Source organism: Pavona decussata, unplaced genomic scaffold, assembly GCF_977016875.1.
Source record: "Pavona decussata unplaced genomic scaffold, jaPavDecu1.1 SCAFFOLD_156, whole genome shotgun sequence".
Classification (NCBI taxonomy): domain Eukaryota; kingdom Metazoa; phylum Cnidaria; class Anthozoa; order Scleractinia; family Agariciidae; genus Pavona; species Pavona decussata.
This window is the reverse complement of record NW_028145568.1, coordinates 3,533,417-3,560,498: the sequence shown is the minus strand read 5'-3', so window position 1 is coordinate 3,560,498 and position 27,082 is coordinate 3,533,417. Positions and strand designations below refer to the sequence as shown.

General features: G+C 38.7%; 3 protein-coding genes across 8 annotated transcripts; 2 read left to right on the top strand and 1 right to left on the bottom strand.

Annotated features, from left to right (window-relative positions):
• The first annotated feature begins 894 nt into the window (after nucleotides 1-894).
• LOC146465370 (glycine receptor subunit alphaZ1-like) lies at nucleotides 895-16,322 on the top strand. 6 transcript variants are annotated; one of them, XM_085128512.1, is made up of 11 exons: nucleotides 896-1,305; nucleotides 3,178-3,250; nucleotides 7,709-7,861; nucleotides 8,590-8,705; nucleotides 9,441-9,508; nucleotides 10,806-11,032; nucleotides 12,301-12,383; nucleotides 12,673-12,816; nucleotides 13,762-13,899; nucleotides 14,287-14,522; nucleotides 15,310-16,322. In XM_085128512.1, the coding sequence occupies exons 3-11, from the start codon at nucleotides 7,734-7,736 to the stop codon at nucleotides 15,568-15,570; spliced, it is 1,401 nt and encodes a 466-aa protein (XP_084984638.1). In that variant the 5' UTR covers nucleotides 896-1,305; nucleotides 3,178-3,250; nucleotides 7,709-7,733; the 3' UTR covers nucleotides 15,571-16,322. The 6 variants fall into 6 exon arrangements, with proteins under 6 accessions (XP_084984636.1, XP_084984642.1, XP_084984638.1 ...); XM_085128510.1 differs by lacking the exon at nucleotides 3,178-3,250 and having other exon boundaries at nucleotides 895-1,305; XM_085128516.1 differs by lacking the exon at nucleotides 3,178-3,250 and having other exon boundaries at nucleotides 895-1,311.
• Nucleotides 16,323-19,121: 2,799 nt separating this feature from the next.
• Nucleotides 19,122-24,191, bottom strand: LOC146465369 (short coiled-coil protein-like). The gene is made up of 6 exons (XM_085128574.1): nucleotides 24,009-24,191; nucleotides 23,637-23,705; nucleotides 22,707-22,793; nucleotides 21,867-21,928; nucleotides 21,202-21,278; nucleotides 19,122-19,557 (listed from the first exon to the last, which is right to left on the bottom strand). Exons 1-6 carry the CDS (start codon nucleotides 24,088-24,090, stop codon nucleotides 19,512-19,514), a joined length of 423 nt encoding a protein of 140 aa, XP_084984700.1. The 5' UTR covers nucleotides 24,091-24,191; the 3' UTR covers nucleotides 19,122-19,511.
• On the top strand, nucleotides 24,190-25,624 carry LOC146465368 (metallo-beta-lactamase domain-containing protein 1-like). The gene has a single exon (XM_085128565.1). It carries the CDS (start codon nucleotides 24,270-24,272, stop codon nucleotides 24,882-24,884), a length of 615 nt encoding a protein of 204 aa, XP_084984691.1. The 5' UTR covers nucleotides 24,190-24,269; the 3' UTR covers nucleotides 24,885-25,624.
• The last annotated feature ends 1,458 nt before the right edge of the window (nucleotides 25,625-27,082 follow it).

The window sequence follows — 27,082 nt, the reverse complement described above, 5'->3', positions numbered from 1 at the left end:
TGGTTTACGCTTCTACATTTTATTAATTCAAAAGCCCCCTACAAAGTTCTAAGATTTTATGCTCTGTATGAATTATTTAGATCGTTTGTATTGTGATTTGCGGAAAAGAAAGTTGGAAGATAAATGCTGGAAAGATAAAAACATAACAGTGGGTGCACAAAAACCATAAATTTAATTATTATAATTTCAAATATACCTACTCGAAGAGATCAAGAAAATCTGAAACAAAATAGCAAAATTTATAAATTATTTTTTAAATGGGGATTTTGCCGAGAGTGCCTCTTCCTATGGCTGTTTCCAGGTCGAATTGGAATTGGAAAATTGTTTCTTGAGAAGGGATAAAAACTCGAGAACCCGATCATAAAAACTCCTCAGTTCATGGAAGAGAATTTAATAATAATAATAATTTATATAGCGCCAATACTATAAAAAATATTCAAAAGCGCTTTACATTCAGTACTAATCATAAATTAAAAGCTTTCCTAAAAGGAAATGTTTTCAGTTATTTTTTTAAAAATGGCAAGGCTGCTACTGGTTCTGACTGATAATGGCAGCGAGTTCCATAAGGCAGGAGCAGCATGAACGAAGGCGCGATCCCCAAGTATAGAGCAGTTGACTTTTGGGATGAGCAGAAGACATTGTTTGGATGAGCGAAGAGTATAGTTATGAGCTGGTTTCAGGGACAAAAGATCTTTGATGTTTTTTTTTTAATCAACAACACCCTCAACCCCTCTCATTTTAGCATCATCCCTGTCCCCTATATATTGTGGATTTTTTAGTACGGGAAAGAAAACTCATTACTCATGGAAAAGTACCACTCTCACTGAAAAGTAGCTTTCATCTGTATGGGTAACACTCTAGGATTTCGTCAACTTATTCACAGCGAAGACACAAAATGCGTGAACGAGCGCACAAATCGAATGTGAGAATAGAAACATAAAACATCCAATTGGTGCCCACCGATATTTTCTTATGTTATACCACAATTGACTTCTGTAAAAGTAATTAAAGATTGAAATAATACGTCCACACAGTAAGATTCTTGGGAGCATTTTATAAACATACGGCCGCGACCAATGTCTATAAAAATCAGTTAACAGTCACCGTTGATATCTTGGAAGTCCCTCTGTATGAAAGCTTTGTGTTCGTCACACCTGCCTCAGTGTTGTTTGCGAAATCACTGACTTCAATTTGCAATTCGGCTGCACGACCGTGAATTTTATGGAAGAAAGTATAGATTGTATCCTCGTTGAAGACAACATATTTTCCTAGACTATACCGAGAGTCTGATATGTCACTTGCAAGGTAAAGGTAAATTTTTTAGACTTTTACAAACGTCATTTATTAGACTCCTTAGCTTTGCAAACTTTGCAAACGAACTTCTATGAAGGAAATGGAGTTACGTACAGCTGGAGTTACTCACAAAATGAAGAACAAATAATCTTGAAACAGGTAGATGCAATGTCGGCGATCCGGTTCACTTTCAAGTTGTTCCAACGCCGGGAACCACTAATGATCTATATTTATCAACGGATTCTAAAATGCTACGAAAATTTGGTTCATGCTTTGATTTTTCTAGGGTTAAGGATAAAGCTTGTGTTCTTCGTTCGTTGACTACGTGTTGTCATTGGCATAATGTAATCATATCGAAACAACAATGTATGCAAAGAAAGAAACTCCTACTTCGGCTTATAGGCCCTAATACAGCTTTGTCAATGGCACAAGGACAGTAATTTTACTTGGGTATGTATAACGCAGAAATTGCATCCATACATGAGTGCTGCAGATTTGGGTTACCGGTAATTTTAAACGGTACTACAGATATGTTTTCTGACAAAATAGTAACCAAATTGTTAAGCAATCAATGAGGTTGAATTTAGGAATTTGAATTGTGGCGTGCTCGCAATTTTCTTAAAAGAAACAATCTTAAGTGAGCATAAACCAAATATTGCCTTTTTGAGGTTAAGCTTTCTGTGGTGATATTTCTAAATAATTAAAATTAATCTGTTATCTGGTAAATAATCGCGCGAGAGATCACTTTGTACAGGATGGCTGCATAAGGTGGATGTGTTTTAATATTAACAAAGTTTAGATCATTTCGTGAGTTCTGCTTAGAAATATGCTTCCGAAACACAAAACAAAACAAGCATCCCTTAAGTCAGTATAAACAAGGGGAAATTAGGAGGATTGTTTCATAACAAAGCCCGAAAAGCGTTGTAGATTCTCTCTAATTCTGGCCTTATATTATGTATTCAATTGTTTTAATACAGAGCAATTCACGCCTTCTGGAAAATCTTCATGATTTTGAAGATCTTGAAGGAAATTAATACTAATTTGCAACTTTTAAGCCCGTTGTCTGGAGACCAAAGGAAGTTTTCCTCTTGCATCACACGAGCTTTTTATTTTAAATCGATATTGCATGCGGCGACAGATTTTCCCTCTGCTCAAGTTCTACGAATTAAAACTTTTTCTGCCATTATTTTTTCTCCCCTGATTCAAAAGAACGACATTATTTATCGATTTGCTTTTCGTTAATAATTCAGCTAAAATAAAAAATTCATTGGTTAAAACGAAAACACCGCTGTCTGGAGGTAATCTTTCAATAATGATCAGATTCTTTCTCTTTTGCAGTCTAAATACATAGACAACCAGAGACGCGATTAAATTTAGAACATCACATAGTTAATGCAGCCTTAAATTCTAAGTTAGCTAACGTCAAGATACACGCCGGCTTACCTGTCAGAGAGAAGAATCATAATTTTTATATTTGAAACTGCGTCGTATATATGTATAGATCCATCACCACACCTTAGCCTGCAGGCAGATTGACGCTAACTCGCCTTTATTTGTTTAAATTTGTCTTGTTTTTGTTGCAAGTGTTTTTGACACAATTTGAAATCAGCTTTTGGACACCCGAATATTTACAAACCATTTATCTATGTTGTGGGAAGACCACTAAATTCTGTAAAGTGATTCGCTATCGTTGTCTCGATCTGATTCTAAAAATAAAATTTCTCCTATACTTAGCAATCCCTTAAGACAAGTGTTATTAGCTGAATGCATGAGTGTAAAAAATAAATTACAAAGGCGGGAAGTTTTCACTGCTAAGACATAACAAATTTGAGAGGATGTTTTCGATTCGACGACTGGTGCATTTTTTATTGCGATCATTTATAGAAGCGGCCTCAGCGAAGAAACTCTAACCCACAAACAATTCAAATCTGTTTGAAATATTTGGACCTTAACAAAGGTGAGTAGTTTTTTAAATTTTATTATTCGTAATTCAAGTTGTTTCCAGCGAGCGAGGATCACATCATTTGCCGCAGTGTTTCTTTACATTGTTTTTAACCTCGCCCTCTAGGAAACATATAATATTTTGATTCGGCAAAAACCTTCACAGCAAGTTACCTTCACAGTATTTACTGCTCCCAAGCTTAGAGCTTCGTTAAAGAAGAAAGCTATATCTAAGATACTTTAGATAAGAAAGTGAATTAAGCCCTATAAATACAGTGAACTGACCCTTTTTTGTTCTAGTCTTTCTCGTTTTCCATCCATTTTTCACGATGGAAGGTAGCGGGTACCTTGCACATCATCAATTTGAATTTGTGAAATATTTCGATGATGGGTGACGATATTTTTTCCTACACCGGTTGAATTTTTATGCGACTTTTCCAATTTCAACTAATAAATATAATCGCATTGTGAATTTTAAATTACACACAAAGTATCATACTGTCAGGTATGTTGGGTGATTTTTGTAATCGGCTTAATGGACAAAAGCACTTCCACGAACTTAGTTCAAAGTGGCTCTGCGTAATTATACGGAATAAATTGCGCCAACTTGCGGCAAATTTGTCTGCTTCATTTGTATACCCGACAATAATAACAAAACAATTCATTTGAAAGTAGAAGAAGATGTTTGATAATTTGAGCAAGGTGTAGTATTCCTTGTTTTAATGCAACTGATTCCATGATTTTAAGTTACTGAGTTCAAGTAAAAATTAAGAATTTTTTTTTTGCACGCAAGTAATCTCCTCAAACGTTCGTAAGCAAATCAAAATCCTTTAGTAACAAAACACAGGGAAATTTTTCATTTAGGTTTGTTATAAATTAGTAATGATATCAAATCATCTTTGTGTGTTGATGTTTCGCCGCCGCCACCGAGTTGGTGTTGCAAGATATTTTTACTGCAAACAGAACTGAATATTGAAATTTGTCCCTTAACACCTGGTTTTTAACTTTGGGCAAAAAGAAATTTCGACGACCAATGCTGTTCTTGAAGGCTTTGGTGTAGCAAATATGCTTTTTACAAAAAACGTTTTCTTTATGTCAGTGAAGCATCCTTAAGTGAAAAGAGCTGATACTTGTAGTGTAGCACTAAATTTAGATAACCACTGAGAAATGCCTACATTCTGTGAAAAGTCATTTCGAAATATTTATCTGTAACCGGCATCGTACCACAAAGGGCTTCATATGACAGTATACCGAAAACAAAAACGATGAGTACATTGTAAACATTCTTCAGCTTTACATTGTTGAAAACCGCGAACACAAAAGGAAGCTCCCGTGTGTTTTTAACATCGGGTGCACACAGCAAGAGTCCAGCTGGGTCAAACACGGATTAAATAGCGGTGAAGAAAGACAAAATATATTTTTTATTTTTTTCAATTGAAGCCAAGCGACCAAATTTGGGAGAGCGAAGTATTTGTTGAAGACTTGAATTGAGGTTGTTGTACCTTGTCGTTGTACAAGCAAAGAAGACCCACCATAGCTCAGATTGCGTATTGTGACTATAGAGAGCAAAACTGTAAGTATGCATGAATCGACAACTGTTTTAAATCTTCATCACAGAGAGAAATGACTGTTTGTTCTTTCTCTCCCATATAAACAACCACCATGTCACTTTTCAAGTATGATTTTATAACCTTTATACATTTAATTCTACGCGCATGAGAAATCTTTTTTAGTCTTCGTAATTAATTATTTTCGGTTTTATAAGTTATTCTTTTTTCCACGTCAATCTGTGTCGCTTTTCTACAGTTACAGGGGTCTCTAATGTAGAAGCTTGATTACCTTGTCTACAGATCAAGACAAAACGTAAAATTGCAAATATACTTTTTTAAAAGTAAACCAAAATTATAGCCTTATCCTTAAGGAATTTCTCAAAGCAGAGGGTATTGTTTGACAATTGTCAGGCAAAAAGATTGGTCCTCGTAATTGGGGTAGGGTATTACGAGTTTGTTTTGAGGTTAACATAAGTCATTGCTTTGGTGCGAAGTGAATGTTGTAAATATTAATCATGTGGCTTAGCAATGTGTTATAAATAACCAACCAAGAATTTAAACAAGCTAGAAACATGCAATTTCACTCGAACTAAAAGTGTTATACACGGATTTCAAGAATTTGCATTGATTGCTTCGTCAACGTGAATTGGAAGCTCTATGCAAATTTGCTAAAGTTCTTTTCAGCTGCAAGGTTTTATTGTTTCACATTTCAAAGCTATGTTTTGTTAAGAGAGAGTCGAGATTGTTTGGAGAAAATTTAGAAGGAAGGAATTAAAAACGCGTCTTTTTAGTTATTCCTCTTTTTTCTTTATTCTTAAAAGCATAATCGGTTTATCCCTGTACTGCAAAATGAGTTTCAGTGAGGGTCACGTCCTCGTTTGAAACGTAAGCCGTAAACCATTAAATTTTTAATAAAATTTGAAAGGATAGTTTAAAATCTAACATCTAACCAACACATTAGTTAATCGTTTAACTGAAATATTCATATCATTAAAACTTTCAGTGTCTCGATCTTCGATTTTCACATCAAAGTCAAGGAGAAAGTCTTCATTTATAAATGTGTGTTTATCTTCACCTTCCTACGTGGGCGGAACCATTATCCACCGCAAGGCTTCCCGCGGCACTCAGTTGACAGATACTCATGTTTTAGAGTTTGTGTGTGTGTGTTTTGTTTATTTTTTATCCGGATCAAGAGACAATGGAAAGTTGTTTTGTCTGAGGACACCATGAGGACCATACTTAGGAATGAATCAGATTCTGAGCCATCGATCGATATTCGATCGGGTCTAACGTTCATGTCAGCAAGTCACACGCGAGCTGGCCAGGCCATTGGTTTTATTAAAGCGCAATAAAATGACTGTCGAATGTCGGTGGTGATCTGTGATTGTGGAGGAAACAACGCTTTTCGTTGGAATTATAACAAGCGAATAGAATTCGTTGGGGATTTATGTTCTCGTTTAAATGAGTTGCATTTGCAACGAAACCTGTAAGTGCGTGAGCTTTTTTCGTTCCATCAATCTTGTTTCTTTCAATATGGCGCCGTTCACACTCAGTGCCTAAGCGCTGTGCCCGAGCACGCACCGATGTGAACAAAACTTGGGTATTTCGTACGGTGCCTGGTACAAGGCCCAGACATTGCCGTCGAGAAGTGAATGCGGATACGGGCAAAAACCTTTACATAATTTTCTTGAGCACTTACGAACTTTACCCACAGATATCTGGTCTGACATTTTCTTTATGTTTATAATTATATTTAATCAAATTTCAAATTATATTACATTGCGCAAGACAATCCAATGAATCTGAGGTCAGCCTAAAACAGAATACAAGATTGCTCGGAATAAACCGCTCAATATATCATAGATAGTCTCTAACAACTAGTTATATATGCACAGAAGGAAATTAAATTTCAATAAACATTTTGCATTAAATTTATGATAAAAGAAGGCAATCTGGTTCTTACGAAAGACTGGCAAGGTGTTCGACTCCCTAATATATCGGTGGTAGTTCATTTCATTGGCGGCAAACCCGAACAAAAAAGGAATTCTAAAAAGCTTCTGTCCTACTGAAAGGGACATCAAGTATTTCTCAGCGGCTTGTCACAAGAGCGAAACGATAGATAATCCAAAATATTTTAAAGTTCATATATTCTTAAAACATCAACTTGATTATCCCAGATTGAATCTTGGCTAACCAAGATACCCAGATCTTTTTCAACTGCAACTCGCTGTAACTTAATTCCCCTAAGGAAATAATCTCTATCATATTCATATTTAACTTGTGAATTACATGTGCGATAAAGTAGATTAAGCATCCTTTTTTCTTTGAAAAAGATAAGATCAACTTGATTATCCCAGATTAAATCTTCGCTAACCAAGATACCCAGATCTTTTTCAACAGCAACTCGCTGTAACTTAATTCCCCTAAAGAAATAATCCCTATCATATTCACATTTTAGTTGTGATTTACAAAGGACCTGGCAAGGTTCTGGGTATCAATGTAAACGGACCAGAGTTTCATGCCGGTGCCGGATATTTAGTGTAAACGTCGCATCACGTTGTCCTTGAGGCAACTCGTTGATCGTAGACCTCCTAACCAAACAAGGTTTCGACAGTGTGTCCGGTTACTTAAAGAACTTTGTTCAGACCGTGTTGCTGCCAAGACTGTTGATAGGTATGGACAAGTGAAGCTCTGAGGTACAGGCGAAATTTGGCTGCCTTGCAAGTAGTGCGCAGACTAGCGTCTGTGTCCAGGAACAGTACAACAGTAATAACCTTGAAAGCGGTGATAATGCTTGCCTCCGCACTCTGCACCGACGAAGAATTTTATTCACATTTGAGCCTACGCAGAGGGTACCATGCAATGATGAATCAATGGTAAGGAGTCTTGACCTTAACACAATTCATCTTGTCTTTTATTTCTAGGAATTTCTTTCGAGCAAAACAGCAAATGCATGGGAGACTGCATCTGGTTATTTTCACGTTGTTTGTGTGTTCAGTCGCTGCCAACTCCGAAGCATCTGGAGATGAAAATGCGACGTCTTCGAACATGGCCACACCGACTACTCACACGACAAGGTATATACATCATTTATGAATCGCCAAGTGTGACCTGGCTATGCGAAGGTTTTTGATTATGTGATAACATTTTACCTCTAGTATCGTTGTGTTAAATTGCGTTTTTTAAGCGTAATATTTTCATTCGAAAACAAACTAACTTTTACAAAATTTATACGGCGTACTTTCTTTCTTGTATTTTATGCAACGAGCTTAATTATCTATTATTTAGCACGTTCCTTTAAAAAAAATCCCTTCCAAAGAAGCTCTCCTAAGAATAACGATATAGACATTTTAATGACATCATGGCGACATTGCATGTGTGTCACGAGAATTGTAGGGAACTGGTCATAACAAGATTATTTGAAGATCGAACGGAAGACCCATCTTGTCTGGGGTAGGTAGGTTATCGAAGATACAACCTATTCCATGAACATTATTGACAAAATTTTGTTGTCTTAAAATTTTGAGTTGACACAGAAATATTCAGCTAGCAAGATTCAGCAATTCTATATAAAAAAGAAAAGTAAGGTTTGAATCCGGCTCATTGCCGAACATTTTTTTTTACTGCTGGATAGAGGGGTGGCTATGCAATAAAGACACCATCTTTTAAGGTTGAGTAAGGGGGTCGCAGGCAGAGTTTTGTGGTTTAGTATGTCCTGTTCGAGTATAGTTATATATTTTGACCACTTTCCTTACACCGAAAAAAATGGCCCAATATGTAACGGTTTGCTATTTTTTTCTTGCAGTGCATCAAACGTCGAGAACAATGAAACGGATATTATTGGAGCAGAACCCGCGCTGGCGAGAATATTAAATCAGATCCAGAACAAGTCGGACAGTAGATTAAGACCCAAAATAGGCCGTATGTATTTGGTGGCTAATCATATTTCCTTACCTTTTACATAGCTTGTTATTATAATCTCCCACTTGCTGCTGGCAATGGCAATGGGTAATATATTCTGTAGTTGACGGATAGCAAAAAAAGCCACAGTAAAATGCAAACAGCATAAATGGTGTAGCATGGAATGACGCAACACGACAGGATGACATGTCATGGTATTATCACATACCATGACTTACACGACATGGCTGACATGAAATGGCTGGGTCGAAATGGATGACATAATGAAACCAATGCGACTGACGTGATATGTATTTAAGCTGGCATGATAGGTCTGACTCACGACTCACATGAAATGCCATTGCTGACATGACATAACATGACATGACATGACATGACATGACATAGCATGACATTGCATGGCATGACCTACATAGCAGGTCCTAGCTGACACAGATTTATAAACAATGACGCACACCTTGCAGGATTTGGCTGACACAACATGAGGTACCGGTTCATACCAATTTGCAACTGACTAACGAAATTTTTGCGACCTACCCTGCATTGCATGATGTAACATGCTGTACTATTCCTAGTGTGAACTGGCTTAGCATGCAAGAAAATTTATCACAGTCTCACCTACAATGATTTAGCGTATGGATCTATGAAAATACCAACAATGTGACTGCGATTTAAATATACCAAACACAATGGGTTTAAAATATCAATTGATAATCTCATTATTATTTTCCTTAGGAGAACCCATAAAAGTATCAACGGATATGTTCATCTTGGACCTTGGCTACATCAGCGAGGCTAACATGGTAAGATTTTTGACTGGTACATTCTAGCTTTTTACAAAAGTGCCCTGTTTGATGGCTAATTAACAAAAATCGATCGGATTGGTTATCGTCGTGGGTAACTTAATCATAGTGTGAATAATCAAATTTGTTGGCCAACATACAACGCTTGTAAAACGTTCTTGGGGCACTGCATGGGCCGAATTTCTAATACCAACGTGAAAATGTTATTCTTGCTGAAATTACAATATTAAACCATATATTTTATTTAGCACGGTGAAATCACATCACCCGATTGTTGCCTTTGTGGTTGATTAACGACAAAGCTAACTTTCGGGCCTTGAGGAATATTTATGCATAATGAAAATATACTGTAGCTTCAACTAGCGTGGTGAGCTGCTAACATTACCTTCTTAAATTCACTACTTGTTAAACATATCACATCAATCATGGACTCTTGGGCCAAGCCGGTTCATCTTGTTACTATCTCAAATACGAGTTTCTGGTTTCACAGAATTGTTATCAGTCCCAGTTACTTGATTGCCAACCTGGAGAATCAAATTCGATCTCTATTTGTCTGGGCAATAATACTGCATTTGATACTGTAAATGGCTTGAACCCAGGAGTCATGTCATAATTATATAAGTACGTAAATTATGATCATCCAGGTGAGTGTGGTCATGAGAAGGACTGTTTGAGGTGACATTGACAGACATTTCGACAACCTGAGCGAAAGTCATCTTCAGAGTAAAGTAATCTGTGGAACGTCAGTAGATGGTATAACTGTTTCTAGCTGTTATCCTGATTGTTCAACAAAGTGGAGATGTTTATAGTCGTTTGACAGTTAAGCCGTGATGTTATTGGCTGCGAAAACTGTAAAAAGTGATTGGTGCGTTTCGATCCATTTCTATCCGTGATTGGTAAGTTTTGGTCCACCAGGTTGGCGGTTAAGTAACGGGCTGACAACCCTTCTGTGAGACTCGAAATTCATAAATGAGACAGGAGCAAGATGAAACGGCATTGCCCAAGAGTTGATGATTGAGGTGATATGTTTCACAAGTCGTGGTTGATCCCACTAAGGGGAGAAACCGCAGCAGTTAATACGCATAGCTTCTAGGGCCATCAAAGCACGCAAACCACGCCATCATGATAAGACACAGCTCGAGGAGTGGCAGCAAACTTGCGCAGCTTCCCTGTTATCCAATTATAAGAGAAACACTCTAAACTGCATGAGTTGAAAAGCTAATTTGTTTTATAGACTTAATTTATCTCCAAAGTATCATTTATGTATACCATTTCTTTCCTTTCTTGTCATTAAAAGGAGTTTCGGGCCAGCTTTTTTCTGCGCATGTATTGGAAGGATGAGCGTCTATCCTACAGTAACACGGGCTATAAAAAGAGGCTTGCACTAAACTTTAAGATGGTTCAGCACATGTGGATACCTGATATCTACTTTGTGAATGAGAAATCTGGAATCAAGCACGACCTTACCAAGGAAAATGAAGTGGTTAGGCTGTGGCCCAACGGAGATGTGTTTCACAGTATGAGGTATGTTGTATTTCAACTGGCAGTAACCATGAGTGATGGTGGAGGCGGTAATGTTCACGGTGGTGGTTGTGGTGGTAATAGTGTATCAGAAGTGTAGTAGTAACGGAACATAATAGAAGTGGTAGTGGTAGCAATGGAGATTGCAGTTTTCTCAGTGTAGTGATGGAGGCGGTATAGATCCATTCGGCTGACGCAATGTTGCACCCAATTTAACTGAATCCTTTGGGCATAAAATGTTTTGTTCTAAGTATTTCCATATCATGTGAATGATACATTACAATGCAAATGCAATAAACAAAGAATCTTAACCCCGGAGGATCTGAATTGGGTACAACATTGCGTTAGCTGAATGGGTCTATTGGTTGTAAGCGGCTGGGCTAGAGCGATTTTCAACTAAGAATCAAAAGCAGTTTTCCGTTATGTTGCTCTGCTTTTGCCTTACTACGCTCTGAGATTGATTAGCAAAATTCGCGCTACTTTCTAATGAAAATCAAAACGAAAACCAATCATGACTTGCTCACACGCGTTTTTACCGCGCTTGGCGCCGGCGGTGACATGTATTTACTTCGAGTTCTGATTGGTTCATTGTGCCGTGTGTTTGTTGTGATTGGCAAGAGTACGACATTTTGTACGACACTCAGTTGTAAACCGCTCTAATTGTGGTAATAATACTAGTAGTCCTGGGACCCGTTTCTCGAACGTTTCAATAAATTACCGAGACCCATAAGTATTTTTCCCCATGCATTAATAATTCATAAAGATAAAACAACGACAATCACTACTGTGTTGGAGGTATGAAAATGTGATCATAGTTATTATTAAATTTGGTGAACTTTTGCTTGGAATTTCTCCGAGAATTATTTATCAAACACTCGGAAGAGTGTTTCATGTTATTTCCAAACACCTCAAAGTTGATTTTAAAAGTCGGCGGTCCGTCGTTTTTTCAAACCTGTTCTCGGTGTTTGGAAATTGGATGAAACATTCTTCTTCGTGTTTGATATATAACAACAAACACTCACAGGAATGTTTCATCCGATTTTCAGAGAGGTTGGAGTTGGTTTAAAAAATCTTAACTACTCTTCGTTTTTTCAACCCATTTCTTGGTGTTTGTTAGTCGGATGAAACGCTATTGCTGTTTTTTTATATTTTACAATGGGCAGCAGGGTCGGTCTATGTTTCATGCAATCAACGAAACAAGCTACAACCGTCATCGGAAACCACTTCTTTCCTTAAGTACCAGGCGTTATTGGTTCTGGTTTATCTTTCAGGTTATCCATGACAGCGTCTTGTCCCATGCGTCTACATAACTATCCACTGGACAAACAAGTCTGCCGTCTGGCATTTGAGAGCTGTGAGTTACGCTATCATTAATAGTTATAGTGAAGCATTCCAGTGACTAAGATTCATTCTCAAACTCATTAATTACTCATGATTAGAGTGGTTGATCAATCGATCAAAGTTGGTAGGAGCCCGGTTTACCCGACTAACTGACTACCTGATTGATTGATTGATTGATTGATTGATTGATTGATTGATTGATTGATTGATTGATTGATTGACTGATTGATCGATCATAGTTGGTAGGTTTACCTGTGTGGATCATCCACAAGATAACCACAGGACTCTTTTCTTATTTCCAGTCAGTTACGAAGACACCGAGCTGCTCTTCCAATGGAAAAAGGAAAAAGGCAACAAGGAAGTTGTTGTTTCAGATGATTTAGAGATTCCTCAGTTCATCCTTACAAAATACTGGACTGAAGCCACGCTCGCAAACTTCACTTCAGGTAGGTTAGAGAATCAGCTTTGATGGAATAAACTTAACCAGAGTATCCTGAAAATACAGTACACTACTGTACAGGTGTCTCATTTGGGTGTAAACTGTAGTTCTACAGTACGGTAAGCAACATCCAGGTGGAGGGGGGATTTTTTAGTCAGGGTAAGCTCGTCAGCCCTAATTTCGATGTGACTTGATAGAAGATCGAAAAGTTGATGATTCGAGATTAAGTTGGTATCTCTATTTTGGTGTCGTTTGTTAGACAATAAACTTCACTCCATGTTTCTCTTCCCTCAGGGTTATAAAAGCACTGAATTGGCGGAGAGGGAGGGAGGGTTGGTCCCTATGAGAGACTAGTGAACGACCTTACCTTAACTTCCCATTCATGGAAGGGAGTTGAGGGCCGAAGTTACATGCCGGATGTGCGGTGCCTGCTAACCAGAGTGTGACCTATAAATCACGTGCAAACTGTACTTTCTGTGGTCTGTTATTTAAAAGGAACTTAAAGGGGCAGTGTCACCTATTTTTATCGTTACTTTGAATAGCCAACGTAACAACACATATTTGTATGGATGAAGCGTCACAATAATGGTTCAGTTTTGTTAACAATAACTCTACTAGTGCACAGAAACTGACTTCATTCATCTTTGGCTGTGGATGGCTTGGATGGAAATGGATTGCAATCAATTTTTTCAAGTTCCTCTTGAGAACCTTGGAAACGGAATGGCTACTACTGATTATAGTTTATTCTTTCTCGAAGAACCATTTTATGTTTTCCTCCCGGTGCCCTAAGAGCAATTTCATGTTAGAGAAGGGGTTGTGAGTCAAATATTAGAGGAGCTTTGACCAACATACAGCAAAATCTTCGTGACAATGCCCCTACAATCCAACCTGCTTTACCTTCAGCGAGAGTTACAAATTAACATTCCAGTCATTTCGTTTGTGTTTGCTTTAGGAGCCTATTCAAGGTTGATAGTGTGGTTCCAGTTTGAGCGGAGTATCGGATTCTTCTTAATCCAGACCTACATTCCTGCTTATCTGATTGTGATGCTGAGCTGGATTTCATTCTGGATCAGCCATAACTCCACGCCAGGTTAGTTGGATAGAACTAAATACTGGATACATCCACTTTTCTCCTTCGTCAAAAACTTCTGAGATAGTTATGATTGTTACGAAGGGCAAGTTAATTATTCTTCTACCTTTGCAATGTTTTTCGCCTTCACTTTCATCGCATTTTGACATCTTGAGACAGGTTACACAACCTGCAGAATGTTGTTTGAAGATCAATGCATCCAGCAACCTTAAAGCATCCACGTCACGACCCTACAATGCAATCCTGCAGAGTAATTAATTGCAGGCAAAGCCACCATCTTTAAGCAACTTCTGTTGAAAGATTGTGATCTTCTGCCTTCGGAGTTTACTGAAGTTTATTTGTCTATTGTGGAAATTTGCGTTTGACGGCTTGATTTCTTCTTTTCAGCACGAATTGGTCTCGGGATCACAACAGTGCTGACCCTGACAACGCTGACCAATAGTGCACGGGCGTCACTCCCCAAAGTGTCATATGTGAAGTCTATAGAGTGGTTCCTCATTCTGTGTTTCTTGTACGTGTTTGCTTCGCTGGTGGAGTACGCTTGTGTCTCTTTTGAGATTAACCGAAAGATAAAGAGAGGCATGGAGCTTTCGGTGGTGCAAACGGAGTCAGACGACGGCAAGGCAAGAAATTTGAGTTGACAAATTGTTGTAAGGGATGTGATACCTAAACTGTATGCCGTAACTGCATCACGATTCAGTGATTATGTACTAGGGACCCGTTGTTGTATGGAAATAAAGCATGGGTTGGGGGAAGTGTTAAAGTAGAGTCCAGCAACCTACAGTACGGACTAGTTTTAAGAAATCATCTGGAAACCTGGCTTACTAAGAAGAAACACCACCACTGAACCATTTCCATCAACTACCTGCACCTGACAAATGACTCATTGGTGACAAACAATAGACAATAGATTGGCGATGGACGGGCATTTGACTAACAAAAAAGGATCGAAACGCACCAATCACTTTTTACAGTTCTCCCAACCAATAACATCACACGACCAATAACATCCACTAAACATCAACCAGCCTTAGTCTCTGGGCGTTTCCGGCTCAATTGAGGCCTATCCTGTGTGGCAGGCACTGCAGGCTAGTTTCAGTATTTTCGCGTTGGTGAACTCACCATCTCCCAACCCAGGTTTTGCACGAACACCGAATACTCGTTTTAGACCTCGTGCGGACAATGAGGCAAGAGAGAACGTCTAGGGACAGGCTGACAACGCACAATTCACTTGACAATGATGATGACTTCCGCTCAGGTTGTCAAAACGTCAGTCAGCGTCACCTTTAACGGTCCTTTCCAGGATTACACTCAGCCGGATGATCATAATTACATTAGTACTTACGATATTTTAAACTAAAAAACGTGACGCGAGTCAATATTTAACAGCTCAATTATATTCTTCTGTAGGATCCAGAAAAGAAAGACCTTGTGCGGGTCATGGACGGAAACGTGGAAGCCAATGGGCAACCTAAAATACGACGACGAGCAAAGTTCAGCTTTTATGCCAAAAAGACACCGGAGACCGATCCTCTGCAGTATCGACCGTACTCGGAAAAAGAAATCGAATCCTTCGAGTCCGTGGTGGACAAGTGGAGTCGCATTGGGTTTCCTGTGTCGTTCATGCTGCTTAACCTCATCTATTGGGTCTTGACCATTCAGTTTTCGTGAAGAGTTGATTATGTAGATGGTTTTCACGAGAAAATTCGGATGTTTAAGAGGTCATGGATTCCAAAATCCGACCTCTTGAAGCAACTTGCTTCCGAGTAACAAAAATGGAATTAGATGTCAGCTGATACCAACTACTATACATAGTACTGTCCGGCGACAAACAAAACTGTTTTGTTTAATGATGTGTAAGGTTTTCCGATCAAAGTTTAGTCGGCCTAAGGAGACCGCGAAGACAGAATGCCTGGAATTTAAAACACTGGTATGATCTATATGGATCTAAAGATTAAAAAAATTACCAAAATCAAGTAGAGAAAAAGTTCGTAAGAATATTGAGAGACTGGTTATAAAACTTTGCCATGAAAACAATGGTGCTGCAATTAATGTTGGAAGGGCCGCGACCGTGCACAATCCTTTGTTTTAACGTTCACAGTTGAATAACTCATCAGGGACGTTGCTCCAACGCATTTCAAAATCTATTGCGGTCTGTACACGGTCGAGGCCAAAAATGCTAACTAAAACATATAACAAAGAAGTTTGCCTGGCTTCATTACCATTGCCTTTTATTAATCAACTATATAGTATATTAAAATCCTTGCAGGAAGATAATATCTTGATGTATCAGGCCAAAAGAGCCTCAAGTAAAATACCTTACTGTTAATAAAAGCTTATGAGTAAAGAGTACAACAAGTAACTAAAACCTTAAAAATAAAGAGTAGGCCAACTTAGCGAAATAAACGGTTCGACTTTGTGCATTTGAGGATTTTGCTCTTGCCTCGAAGCCAGGTGCGTTCTAAAAGTTTATGGATCGAGAGAGAGCGTGGAAACGAATTCTCGAAGCACGGAAAGCTTCCCGTGACCCTTTGCGCCAATCTCGAATCTTCCCAGGTTTCTTTGCGCAAGCAAGTTTATATGTTTTTCTTTTGCGATATTTTGAGGCGCTTTGCCGGGTACAAGGCAGCGTTTCCTCGGCAATACAGTAACCAGGGGCTTCGCTTGTATAATGGACAGGAATGACCTCCATGCACTAGGTAACGGTAAAAACGGACTACCAGCCTAAGTGGTGCCACCTTCTGCTACTGCGCATATACATTCTATGCGTCTCTGGATGGTAAGAGAAACTCTCATTTCTTAAGGACGGTGCCTACTGATTCAAAGATATTTTTGCGCGGTTTTTAACCATGCGGAAAAAGATCTTAACAAGGACTACTGATTTCCCCTCCCCCCCCCCGAAAAAAGGGGGGTAACCACACATTTTTCAGAGATAAGCCTCATAACAATTTCATGTCAATTTTGGGGAAAAAATGCCATATATTGTTAAGTAATCTAAAGCTTTTTGAATTGATGCTTCTTAATTATCGATCTGCGAAAAAAGCGCGCTTTCCCCCAAGTTTCTCTTCGGATTCCAATAGCCTAATATTGTCTACATTTCAAGCATAGTCAAAAATTGTGCGAAAATGCCTCTCTATTTGGAGGCACCCTCCTTAACGAGATGCTAGTCAATCGCAGGGTTACACCCAGCAAGTATATCGACGGTAGCCATTTATACAACAGGGTGAAGAGAGCGTAAGTCCAATCGAGAGTTAGACACACTTTCCTCAACACCATCACAACAAACCATCCATACCATTGCCTTTCCATTGGTGATCAGGGCGCTATTCAAGTGGTTTCATCCCGGAATGATTAGAAAGTTTCCTTCGGTACGAGATCACCGCAGACGTCTTCTACTTAATCCCGGGAAAACCTCATTTCAATCGTGAGAAAAATGACCAGGTACTGGAATAGTACTGGTCCCGGGAAGGAGCTCATCCCAAAATGAAACGGCTCAAGTAAACGGCCCCCGACTTTTCGAGCTACAGCTCTCGCCTGATGAAAAGTAAGAAAACACCTAGAGTAAGGTCGCGAAGGAACTGGGTTCTTTCACTCCTAGAGTCAAAGGAAAAGTGACTCACCCTACTCAGTGTCCAACTTCTGCTGTTTCAGACCACACCCATATGTCTGACAGCTATCCGCTTTGAACGAGGGAAAGCGTGTATTGATCGAGAGTTGCATTGGTGCACCCTCATGACCAAGAAAGTTTTCCACAATAAACCTTCACCGGACCCTAACAACACATAATCGGCTTTCCTAAAATACAGATGCCAAAGTACAACAGTGTGCGGCCGAGGAGACAGCTTGCCGTCAACACTGATATAGCTAATAATATCCTACCATTTCACACTGAAAACAACTGAAGCGCGATGTACACTAATAGTGAATATACATTGTACCAAAAAAGTGTAATTTTCACCAGTTCAGTCCAGTGTTGCCACACCTCATCCCGAACTGTAGTTTAATTACAAATTTATAAAGATCAATGACTGGAAACTTTTATTTTCAATATATAGGCTTAAACTGCGAAAAGGCAAAATTGTTTTAAAATTCAATATTATTTTAGTAAGCTAATGAGAGCAGCTAAACTCGAACCAATTTCTTTTCCAGTCAACAAAAACCACAAACTAGGAGTGAGAGAACAGTTCCTTCGCGACCTTACAATGAATTTTCTGGAAATGAGAGTCAGTCAAAGAAATCCGTTAAAATTCTTTAAAGGTCGGTCATACATGAGTTCTCTTAACCCTTTAATCCCTAAGAGTGCCAATTGGCACATAATGCCATAACTCTTTCAATATTTGGCAGATTTCTTTGAATTTTTGACACCAAGATGGTCTTGTGGAGATCTACTCATTAAAAGGGTCAAAACCTAACCCCCTCCCATATGTGACATGGTTGACCACCCCCATAACTTTTCAACTTTGTCGCCTTAGAAGTTGTGGGTCTTAAGACATCTCTCTCATTAATGAACATGTTGACAACTGCAAAATAAGCTATAGTTTAGGGGTATACCTAATATACTTAAGGATTGGGACGTTTTTGAACTTTTAAATTTTTACGTTTTAAGGCCATTTATCACAAAGCCATAACTTTACTCATTCATAATTTTATCAGTTATGAAATACACTCATGAGTAGCTTTAAAATGGTATATCATGCATGGACATTGAGTTTGTAGTCCTGGATCTGGAGAAAATGTCGTATAGCCTTGGGGGTTAAAGGGTTAACTCAAAACGTGGATTATAAAGCGTTATGTGTTAAGTCACCTGGCCCCTGGAGTTGACTTTGTTTTCATACAAACCTCAATGCTTTCCAACTGTAAGAGCAACTAGTTACCATAAGAACGGCATGATTTTCGTATGAAAAGCAGTAAGGATTGTATAAAAAAAAGTTAAAAACAGCCTCGCTTCCACTCAAAGACTAGGGCCGGGTTGTTCGAAAGCCGATTAACGTTAATCCGCGATTAAAAGTTAACCGAGGTTTTCGTCTCGCTTATTAAAAATGATTTTAAAAGTTCATTTTAAGCTAATGGTAAAGAAAAGTCTCAGGTAAAACTTAGGGACAAAAATCTTTTGTACGAATCCTTATGGATTAGTAAATATACTCGAATCAAAGTTCATGTTAAGTCAGGATTAGCTTAATCGGGCGTTGAACAACTGGGCCCAGGTCACTAAGTACACAAAGTTCTGTAAATTGGGCCATTTAATTACCTTTGTTGTTTAATGTGAGCGCTATCTTTTATTTATATTATTTTTTAACTGGCTTTGAATTTAATTTTCAAATAGTGTTTCCCTCTCTTAATTAGGTAAAACGCCTTACAGTTTGACACTGTAGCACTAGCCCTGGAAACAAGTCAGAATTTGAAATAATTTTAACGCCTTTTCTTTGATTGACATCAGCGTGATTTGTAAAAGTTCCGTCCTTAGGCAACAGCATATGAAAGAAATGACGAAAGTTATTATATTTTAATATTCAGATAAATTATACCTACGTTAAATTATGGTATTCAAAACTGAATTATATTCTGTAACATTAAAATTGAGATATATACAAGAACGTTTCTTTGATAATAGATCATCTTTTCTCTCCTTTCTTTGTTCCGGGCTTGGAGGGACTTGGCCTGAAGAAAAAATATGTTCCTAATTATCAACAACCAAATTCCCTTCATCAATCTGACTCTAAAAATAAGGTACATAGTGCTACAGCTGCAGGACGGTCAGATAATTTTGCATACACGATGCTCATTGTAAAAAAGCAAGAAAGGATCTCTCTTGAAAAAAGTGTTTTACAATTTCCGCAAAGGCAAGTCCCTGGCTTGCTTTGCTTTTAAGTCATATTTAAAAAAACCCTGAAAACTGAAAAATGTCATATACTAAACGAGCAAAAGAAGCTTTTATGGAAGCTTTTTTTGGGAGGCGGCATGTCCTAGTGGTTAGGGCACCAGACTGGTAATCCGGAGGCCCTGGGTTCAAGTCCTGTTCTCACCACTTGGATCTGTTTCACAGTAGCCCTGTTGTCAAATCCAAGGCCACACTTTGCAAATAGCCAGGGGCACCCAACGGATCGTTTCGGTAAATTATCTGTTCGGAAGGCCCTTAATCCGCTACAATTTTCTAAAGGGAATTTTCACCTCGAACGTTCGTGATATGGGAAATTTAAGACCTTGGGTTTTCGGATTGATTAAAATGTGGTTTCGCGTACCGAAGAAAGGTCAGCTAAGATTTTCGGAAAGGAAATAAGACCTAAGGTTTTCGGGAAATGGACAAAAATGCCCTAGTTATTTCAAAAAGACTCAAGTTCCCCTAGAATTACCGAACAGATAAAAATATTATAGCGTGGCCTGAAATGAACCACAGAGCTTTAAAAGCACTGCAGATAGCCTAAAATTGGGTTTCAAAGGATTTGAGAGAAAACTGTCGTTGGGTGCCCCTGAATAGCCAACTGGTTTGTCTCCCACCAGTTGGGAATTTTAACGAAAGTATATTTACTTCACTGATTTATAGTGTCCCCAATTAGCACTACAGCGCTTACTATTTCGACACTTAAATAAAGTCTTCTTTTTTTTAATTGGATGGTACAGTAATGCTCAAACTGCAAGATTTCATCCACAAGACTCACAAGTACATGTAAGGAACACCTTGCACAGTATAACAACTTTAAAATACACTAGCACCACAGCAAAGAACTGTTCGATGGGTTCAGGGGGCATGCTCAGGAAATTGCAGGGAAAACTGCTTTGCCTGCCATTGCTAGCTTGCTTGCAATTGCTTGCTATTCCTTTGAGTTTTTTTTAACCTGTGTCTTCTTGTTTTATCTTGCTAAACTGTTCTTGCAGAAGCATCAAGTTTTCATTTAAGTTAATGAGCCTAACAGGCACAAAAGTGAGAGCCTATTATTGGGCAACATAACATTAACAGAACCAATCCAAAGTAGCTGCCAATGTTGAATTGTTCAGCTTTCAACTGTTATGTTCTGGACAGCTGACCAATCTATTTGCTCTTATTCAAGACAGCTTAGGCACAGAGTGTTTCAAATACTTAACTTTCTGGCACCATACAAACCAATACATTGTACACATGAATTCCTGTGACCTCATTTGTTGGGCAGAAGTGGCAAATAAACTAATTACCTTGGGAGTTTACTTTGTTAAATCTCACCCTGCTGGTTCTTAACCCACAGTTTCTTTTATCCAGGTTTTTACTACACTGTTATTAATCTACATGCACAGTGACTACAGGCTAAAAATAATGAAAAATGTCCAAACCTTTTCTTGCCATCAGGGTTGGCCGGCTGAAACACACTTGAAGCTGACATCAAATTTTCTATGTATTGACCTAGCACCTGAGAATGAAACAAGCCACAAAAGATCTTTCTGTTACTTTAGTACTTTAAAGTTGTCATAAGACTTGTGTATAATAATATTTGTGTGAAGAAATCAAGAGAAACTTGTACGTAACATCACACCAAAAATAAGCTTTCCCAAGGCAGGGGTTTTAAGACCACACAATGCACTAAACAGTACATGTATTTAATCAGCAAATTGCATACAAAATCTCATAAAATCAATGACTGAGGAAGTTACATTATATTGTATACTGTGCACTTTTGCTACAGTAGATCTCCTTCTGCGCAAGGGCTGTCAGAAGTACAGTGTGGCCAGCCACTGGTGAAAATCACTGTCTAATCCTCTATATCTCAGATGGCTATTTTACTTGGCATTTCTTTGCACAGCAAGCTGATTACCTTCAAAAGACAGCTGAAAGACACTCAAATCCTTAAGCACTAAAATCTGCCAGTTTTATCCTCATCACACCAATTCCCCTCCCCTCCCCCTTCTCTCTGGGTCCTTGTTGCCTGTAATAATAGGACTGGCTTGTCTGATCCACCCTGCCCCCCCCTTGGCACAGAATACTGTGGTTGGTACCATACCTGATTTTCTGACTTGAGCTTTAGGTTTTCATCTTTCACGGCATCAACTCTTTGCGACAAATCTGAAATAATTAATATGTAATCATGACGACCAATTCTTGAAAAGGAATTGAAAACCATGATGATACAGGTAATGGCTGATTGTATACCGGTAACTATTCTCACTGAATAATTAATCACGCATTGTGAAATGAGCAGTAAAATATGATGCGCTTCTTTATAGGGGTGCAATAGTGCAACGGAGACTCTTCCCATAAATAGGATACTGAGGTGATGTGGCCTTGATTTCACTGAGTCAAAGCACCGACCGTCGACCGTTTGACCCACCCTTCTCCCCTGGTGTTGATTGACAACTCCTCATTACCCAAGATCTACCATCACCGTCTACCTCTTTCCATAACAATCTGGGGATCTCTCTCCCATAACTTTATTTCATGATGTGATGAGTTTTTAAAAACTCATTAATAATTCATAAGCCCATTGACCTATCATATGGTCGATAAAACATCAGGTGCAATGGTTTAATATATCCAGTAAAACCTCCTCCTTATTAGAATGCGGTGTTTAATGTTTTTCTCGTATGCTAATTTCCAAAGTTCACAAAAGCATCAATTGTTATGAACTCTCTTGACACAAGCTTTTCCAGGAATGTTTTTGAAGCAGTTCAAAAAACTCGCAGCACGTGTTTTATCGGGTCTAAAACCACTAGGCTGCTCGGTTTTAAATTCTGATATAACACTGCTGCTCGTGTTTTAAACATTATGTGGACACTGAGGATTAATAGTACCAGTTTGAATGTTTACAATAATCAAAGATATAAAATAATTAACCATCTCATACCATCCAAAGTGTTTTGTAGTTCCAGTACTTGACTAATCAGTCGATTTTTTTCATCAGCTTCATCTTTCTCCTCATCTGTGACCTCAGCTTACAATAATAATAACAGAACAATCACTTAATATATTTTTTCTTTTCAATTATGTGTACATGTAATTGAACAACAACCTTGAACACACATCATTGAAGTACCGATGTGTGCTCATTAGGTAGCTGTATACTGTAGATCTTTAGTCATCTAATGGAGCTGACTCAACTTTCAATGGCCTATAAAGGCCAGCAGGCAGCCAAAAACAGATCAACAATTTTTTTTACAATAACTGTCAAAATTCTGATGCACTGATTGGCTCGAAGCTATTGCTTATAAGAGTACATGTACAGACAGTAAAAATGACATCAGATGTACATGTTACGCATGCACTTTCTCAAAGGAAATATAGCCCTTTCTGACCATACTTTTACCATGTTATTGTAAAAAACAAATAGACAGCAGTTTTCTACGGTCTATAATCTTATACAAGTACACCATATAATTATGCCATAAAATGTTCAAGACTTGGCAGTGAAACCACTCGCCTGCAGCTCGTACAGTAGTTCCACTTGAGTTTTGAACATTGACCCAAAAAAGCATGGGTAATTCTTTACAAAAATTGTGGGTACCGTACCACTTTTTAACAACTCCATACCATTTTTACTTGTTCTGTAAACAGCCCTTTAGTTTGATTCATGAAAAAATCAAGGTTTGTCTCATAGTTGATCACATTCTATCTGTCTGATTATCGGATGGATAGAACGTGTTGGTCGATTCAAATATAGTCGGACATACTCAATTGAGTCAAACACAAACTTATCATGAACTTAATTTGCTCAGTTTAGTTTGTCTCAAGTAGTAAACTTTGATGCTTGACCCGGGATCAATTCATTTACGTGTACCTTGCAATACACCGGGTTCTGTTCCTGAATGGCTAGATTTGTGCTGGCTTGACTGATGGCCACTTGCCCCTTAAACAGAATGTAAACATTTTCTTTACTGAGCTTCATTTTAAATCAGTGTGCATTTTTACCAACTTAACTGAATGGTGTCTCTAATCTTATAATTAGACATTACTAATGGCCTGGAAGTTCTTCCATTTATGACCAAGTTTATCAACAAGACAGCTGGTATAATTACAAATCAAGGAAATTACAAACACCTTAACATGCACGCATACAATGAAATGAAAGGAGACCCCACATAATATCAGTCATAACAAAATAAAAGCAAGCTTTAATAAGCCTAGTATATAAAGCTAATAAAATACTAACCGACTGGTGTCTCTTCGTCTGATGACAACGGGATTGAAACCATTTTGGCCTCCCCTTTACCTTCGTGTTCACTACCTGACATATTTTCTAATAAACATGAGTTACACAGCACTTTTTAGTCGAAGAAAAGAACAGAACTTGAAAAATATACACTCTCTCGCCGTTTTTGACGAATTAACACTAGCGCCCGTAAAATATTTTATCAGCGGTTATTGAATAGCTGGTTACCAGTCTCACACTCTGCCGACAGTTTTATCCAAGATGGCGGACGATGGAAACAGTTTATACAAAGTTTCAGTTTTATTGGTTGGCTATGGCTACACGGACGCTGATAACAGGTATAGAGCGGATGGAACGTGCACCTTAATCACTGGAAATGATAATAGGATCCTTGTAGACACGGGAAGCCCACGAGACAAAGAACGCCTTCTTGAAAAATTGAAGCAGCACAGTATTTCCCCGCAAGAGATAAACTACGTTGTGTGCACGCACGGTCATGTCGACCATGTGGGGAATTTGAATCTTTTTGATAACGCTGTGCAGATGGTGTCTCATGATATTTTACAAGAACAGGATATTTACACCGATCTACCCGAGAACTTCAAAGAAGGAGCCCCCTACTGCATTGATGGTGAAAATGTTCAAGTCGTTTGTACCCCAGGGCACACCCCACAGGATGTTAGCGTCATCGTGAGAGGCACGGGGTTTGGAACAGTGGTTGTCAGCGGAGATTTGTTTGAACATGAAGACGATGAAAACTTGTGGAGAGAGTTTAGCGAATGTCCAGACAAACACAGTGAAAGCAGAAAAAAAGTGCTGGAAATTGCAGACTGGATTATTCCTGGCCATGGTAAAATGTTTAAAGTTAACAAATGAAATAAAATGCTTTTAACAATTATATTTTCACTGCTCATTTCCCTGCTGTGGGTCAGGCTGCATTTTATGTAGATTACGCTGGAGATCTTCACATGGGTTTCGAAATGGGTTGGAGGACTGGCACATGATAAATGGTCTTTGGTGTATAAAAGTGGCATAACTCACTCATCGGCATTGGCATGAAGAAAAATTACCTAATCTAATTTGGAAAACTTCCATGTTTCAAGTGAACTGTGGTCATCCAAAGTATCCTGGATTTCTCCGCTAGTGTTGGAGTCCACAGGCAGGGGAGCGGGGAGTCTGTGAGATGAGTTTGCCACGGCAGTTGGTGTAACATTTCACTGGCGTAGGCACTAATTGGTGGCTGCTTGGCGTGGAACTTCGAAACTCTTGGCGTATTTTCAGCGTGGAATGTACATGAAATGTACCCTGGCTGCTGTGTGCAAACTGGAATTTAAGGAGCATGAGTTCCTCTCACTATGCAATTAAGGTTGGGATGCACTACTAACAGACATGAAGCAGGGACATGTCCCTTCACTGGCACTGCATAGGATGCATATTGAAGGTACATATGAACAACAGGTTTTTATTGGTTCTTTTCTATTTTGTAGCAGCCTGGACAGTTTGCATGAGCAGTGCACATGATGCAACATTGAAAATTTGGCTTCCTTTGCCCCCACTCCTTGATCCACAAATTTTCATGATAGCATTTCCCAGACTTACATGTAAACAGAGATTTTGTTTTAATTTGTATAATTCATTATTTTTATACTTACATTATATTTACATTTTGTGAAGCACAGTTGAACTACTGGGAAACAATGCACTATAAGGGCCGGTTCAAACGTCGCATTTCACTTGTACCGAATAAAACTCGAGAATTAACTGCATGTAAAATGCGACGTTTGAATCAATTAAATTTGACAGTTTCAAATTAAATTCGACTTACGTCGAATCTGCGACTGAAACAGACGAATATTCGACTCAAGTTCGACATTTGATTCAGACGTCGCATTTCACATGTGCTGAATACAATACATAAATTATAGTAAATCATTATTATTCATTTTGTAGCGACAATCCGTAAATGCCAGCACAGAAGAGTATAAACAGCACTTTGCAAAAATGGCGGAGGCGAAGAAATGTGGAGTTCGTGCTTTTTAAAAACAAAATATACTTGTTTGACGTGCAGCAATTATTATTGTATGAGGTGCTCGTTGTTTGAAAATGAAGAGGACACTCCTCGGTGGAAAGAGGGAAAATCTGTGGCATATTGTGAGACGTGCTTCAATGAAACAATGATCATGAAAAGGCGCGGGTTGAGTGAAGGCCAAGTCATCTTGGCCTTCACTCGACCCGCGCCTTTTCATCACGCTGTTGGCAATGAAAATACAGTCGAACCTGTATTAAGCGGTCACCCTCAGGGAATGGCTAAGTGACCGCTTAATACAGGTTGACCGCTTAATACAGGTTGCACAAAATACATCACTTACTTGGTTAAGAAAGTTCGACGGTAAAATGTATGACAAAGGAGAGCATGGTATTGAAACAGACTAGTAAAACATTAATGCCACGATTGTGCAGCTCATTAGAAGCTCAATTGCCTGGCACGCTATTTGTTACCATATTTAAGTGGTTTCCTTTTACAAGGTGATCGTATAAAACAGTTCAAGACAATAGAAACAGCTCGCTGGGACTCAGTATAGGGTGACCGCAACCGCTTAATAGAGGTGACCATTTAATACAGGTCAGAATTACAGTAAATAAGGGAGGTAATTTTTGGGACTTTGACAACTGATCGCTTAATAGAGGGTGACCGCTTAATACGGTGCCGCTTAATACAGGTTCGACTGTATTACTTCAAACAAGCCGCATTCGTCAACTGGTAGCACGGAAACAAAAACATTGAAGGCGGACGGAGTTAAATTCGGCATCATTAAATTCGACGTCTGAATCAAATGCCGCATTTAATTATTCTAGTCGACTAAAATAGGAGTTATATTCGGCACATGTGAAATGCGACGTTTGAACCGGGCCTAAGTCACTTATTATTATACTAATATTTTTTTTTGTTATTCAAACCAGCTTAATTTCATGTAGCGGGGAATTTTGTCCCCGCAACAGAACAGGGATGTCACATGAGGGTAAATGTCCCTGTGACATGTCCGCTAGTGTGCCCAGACCATTGTGAACAAAAT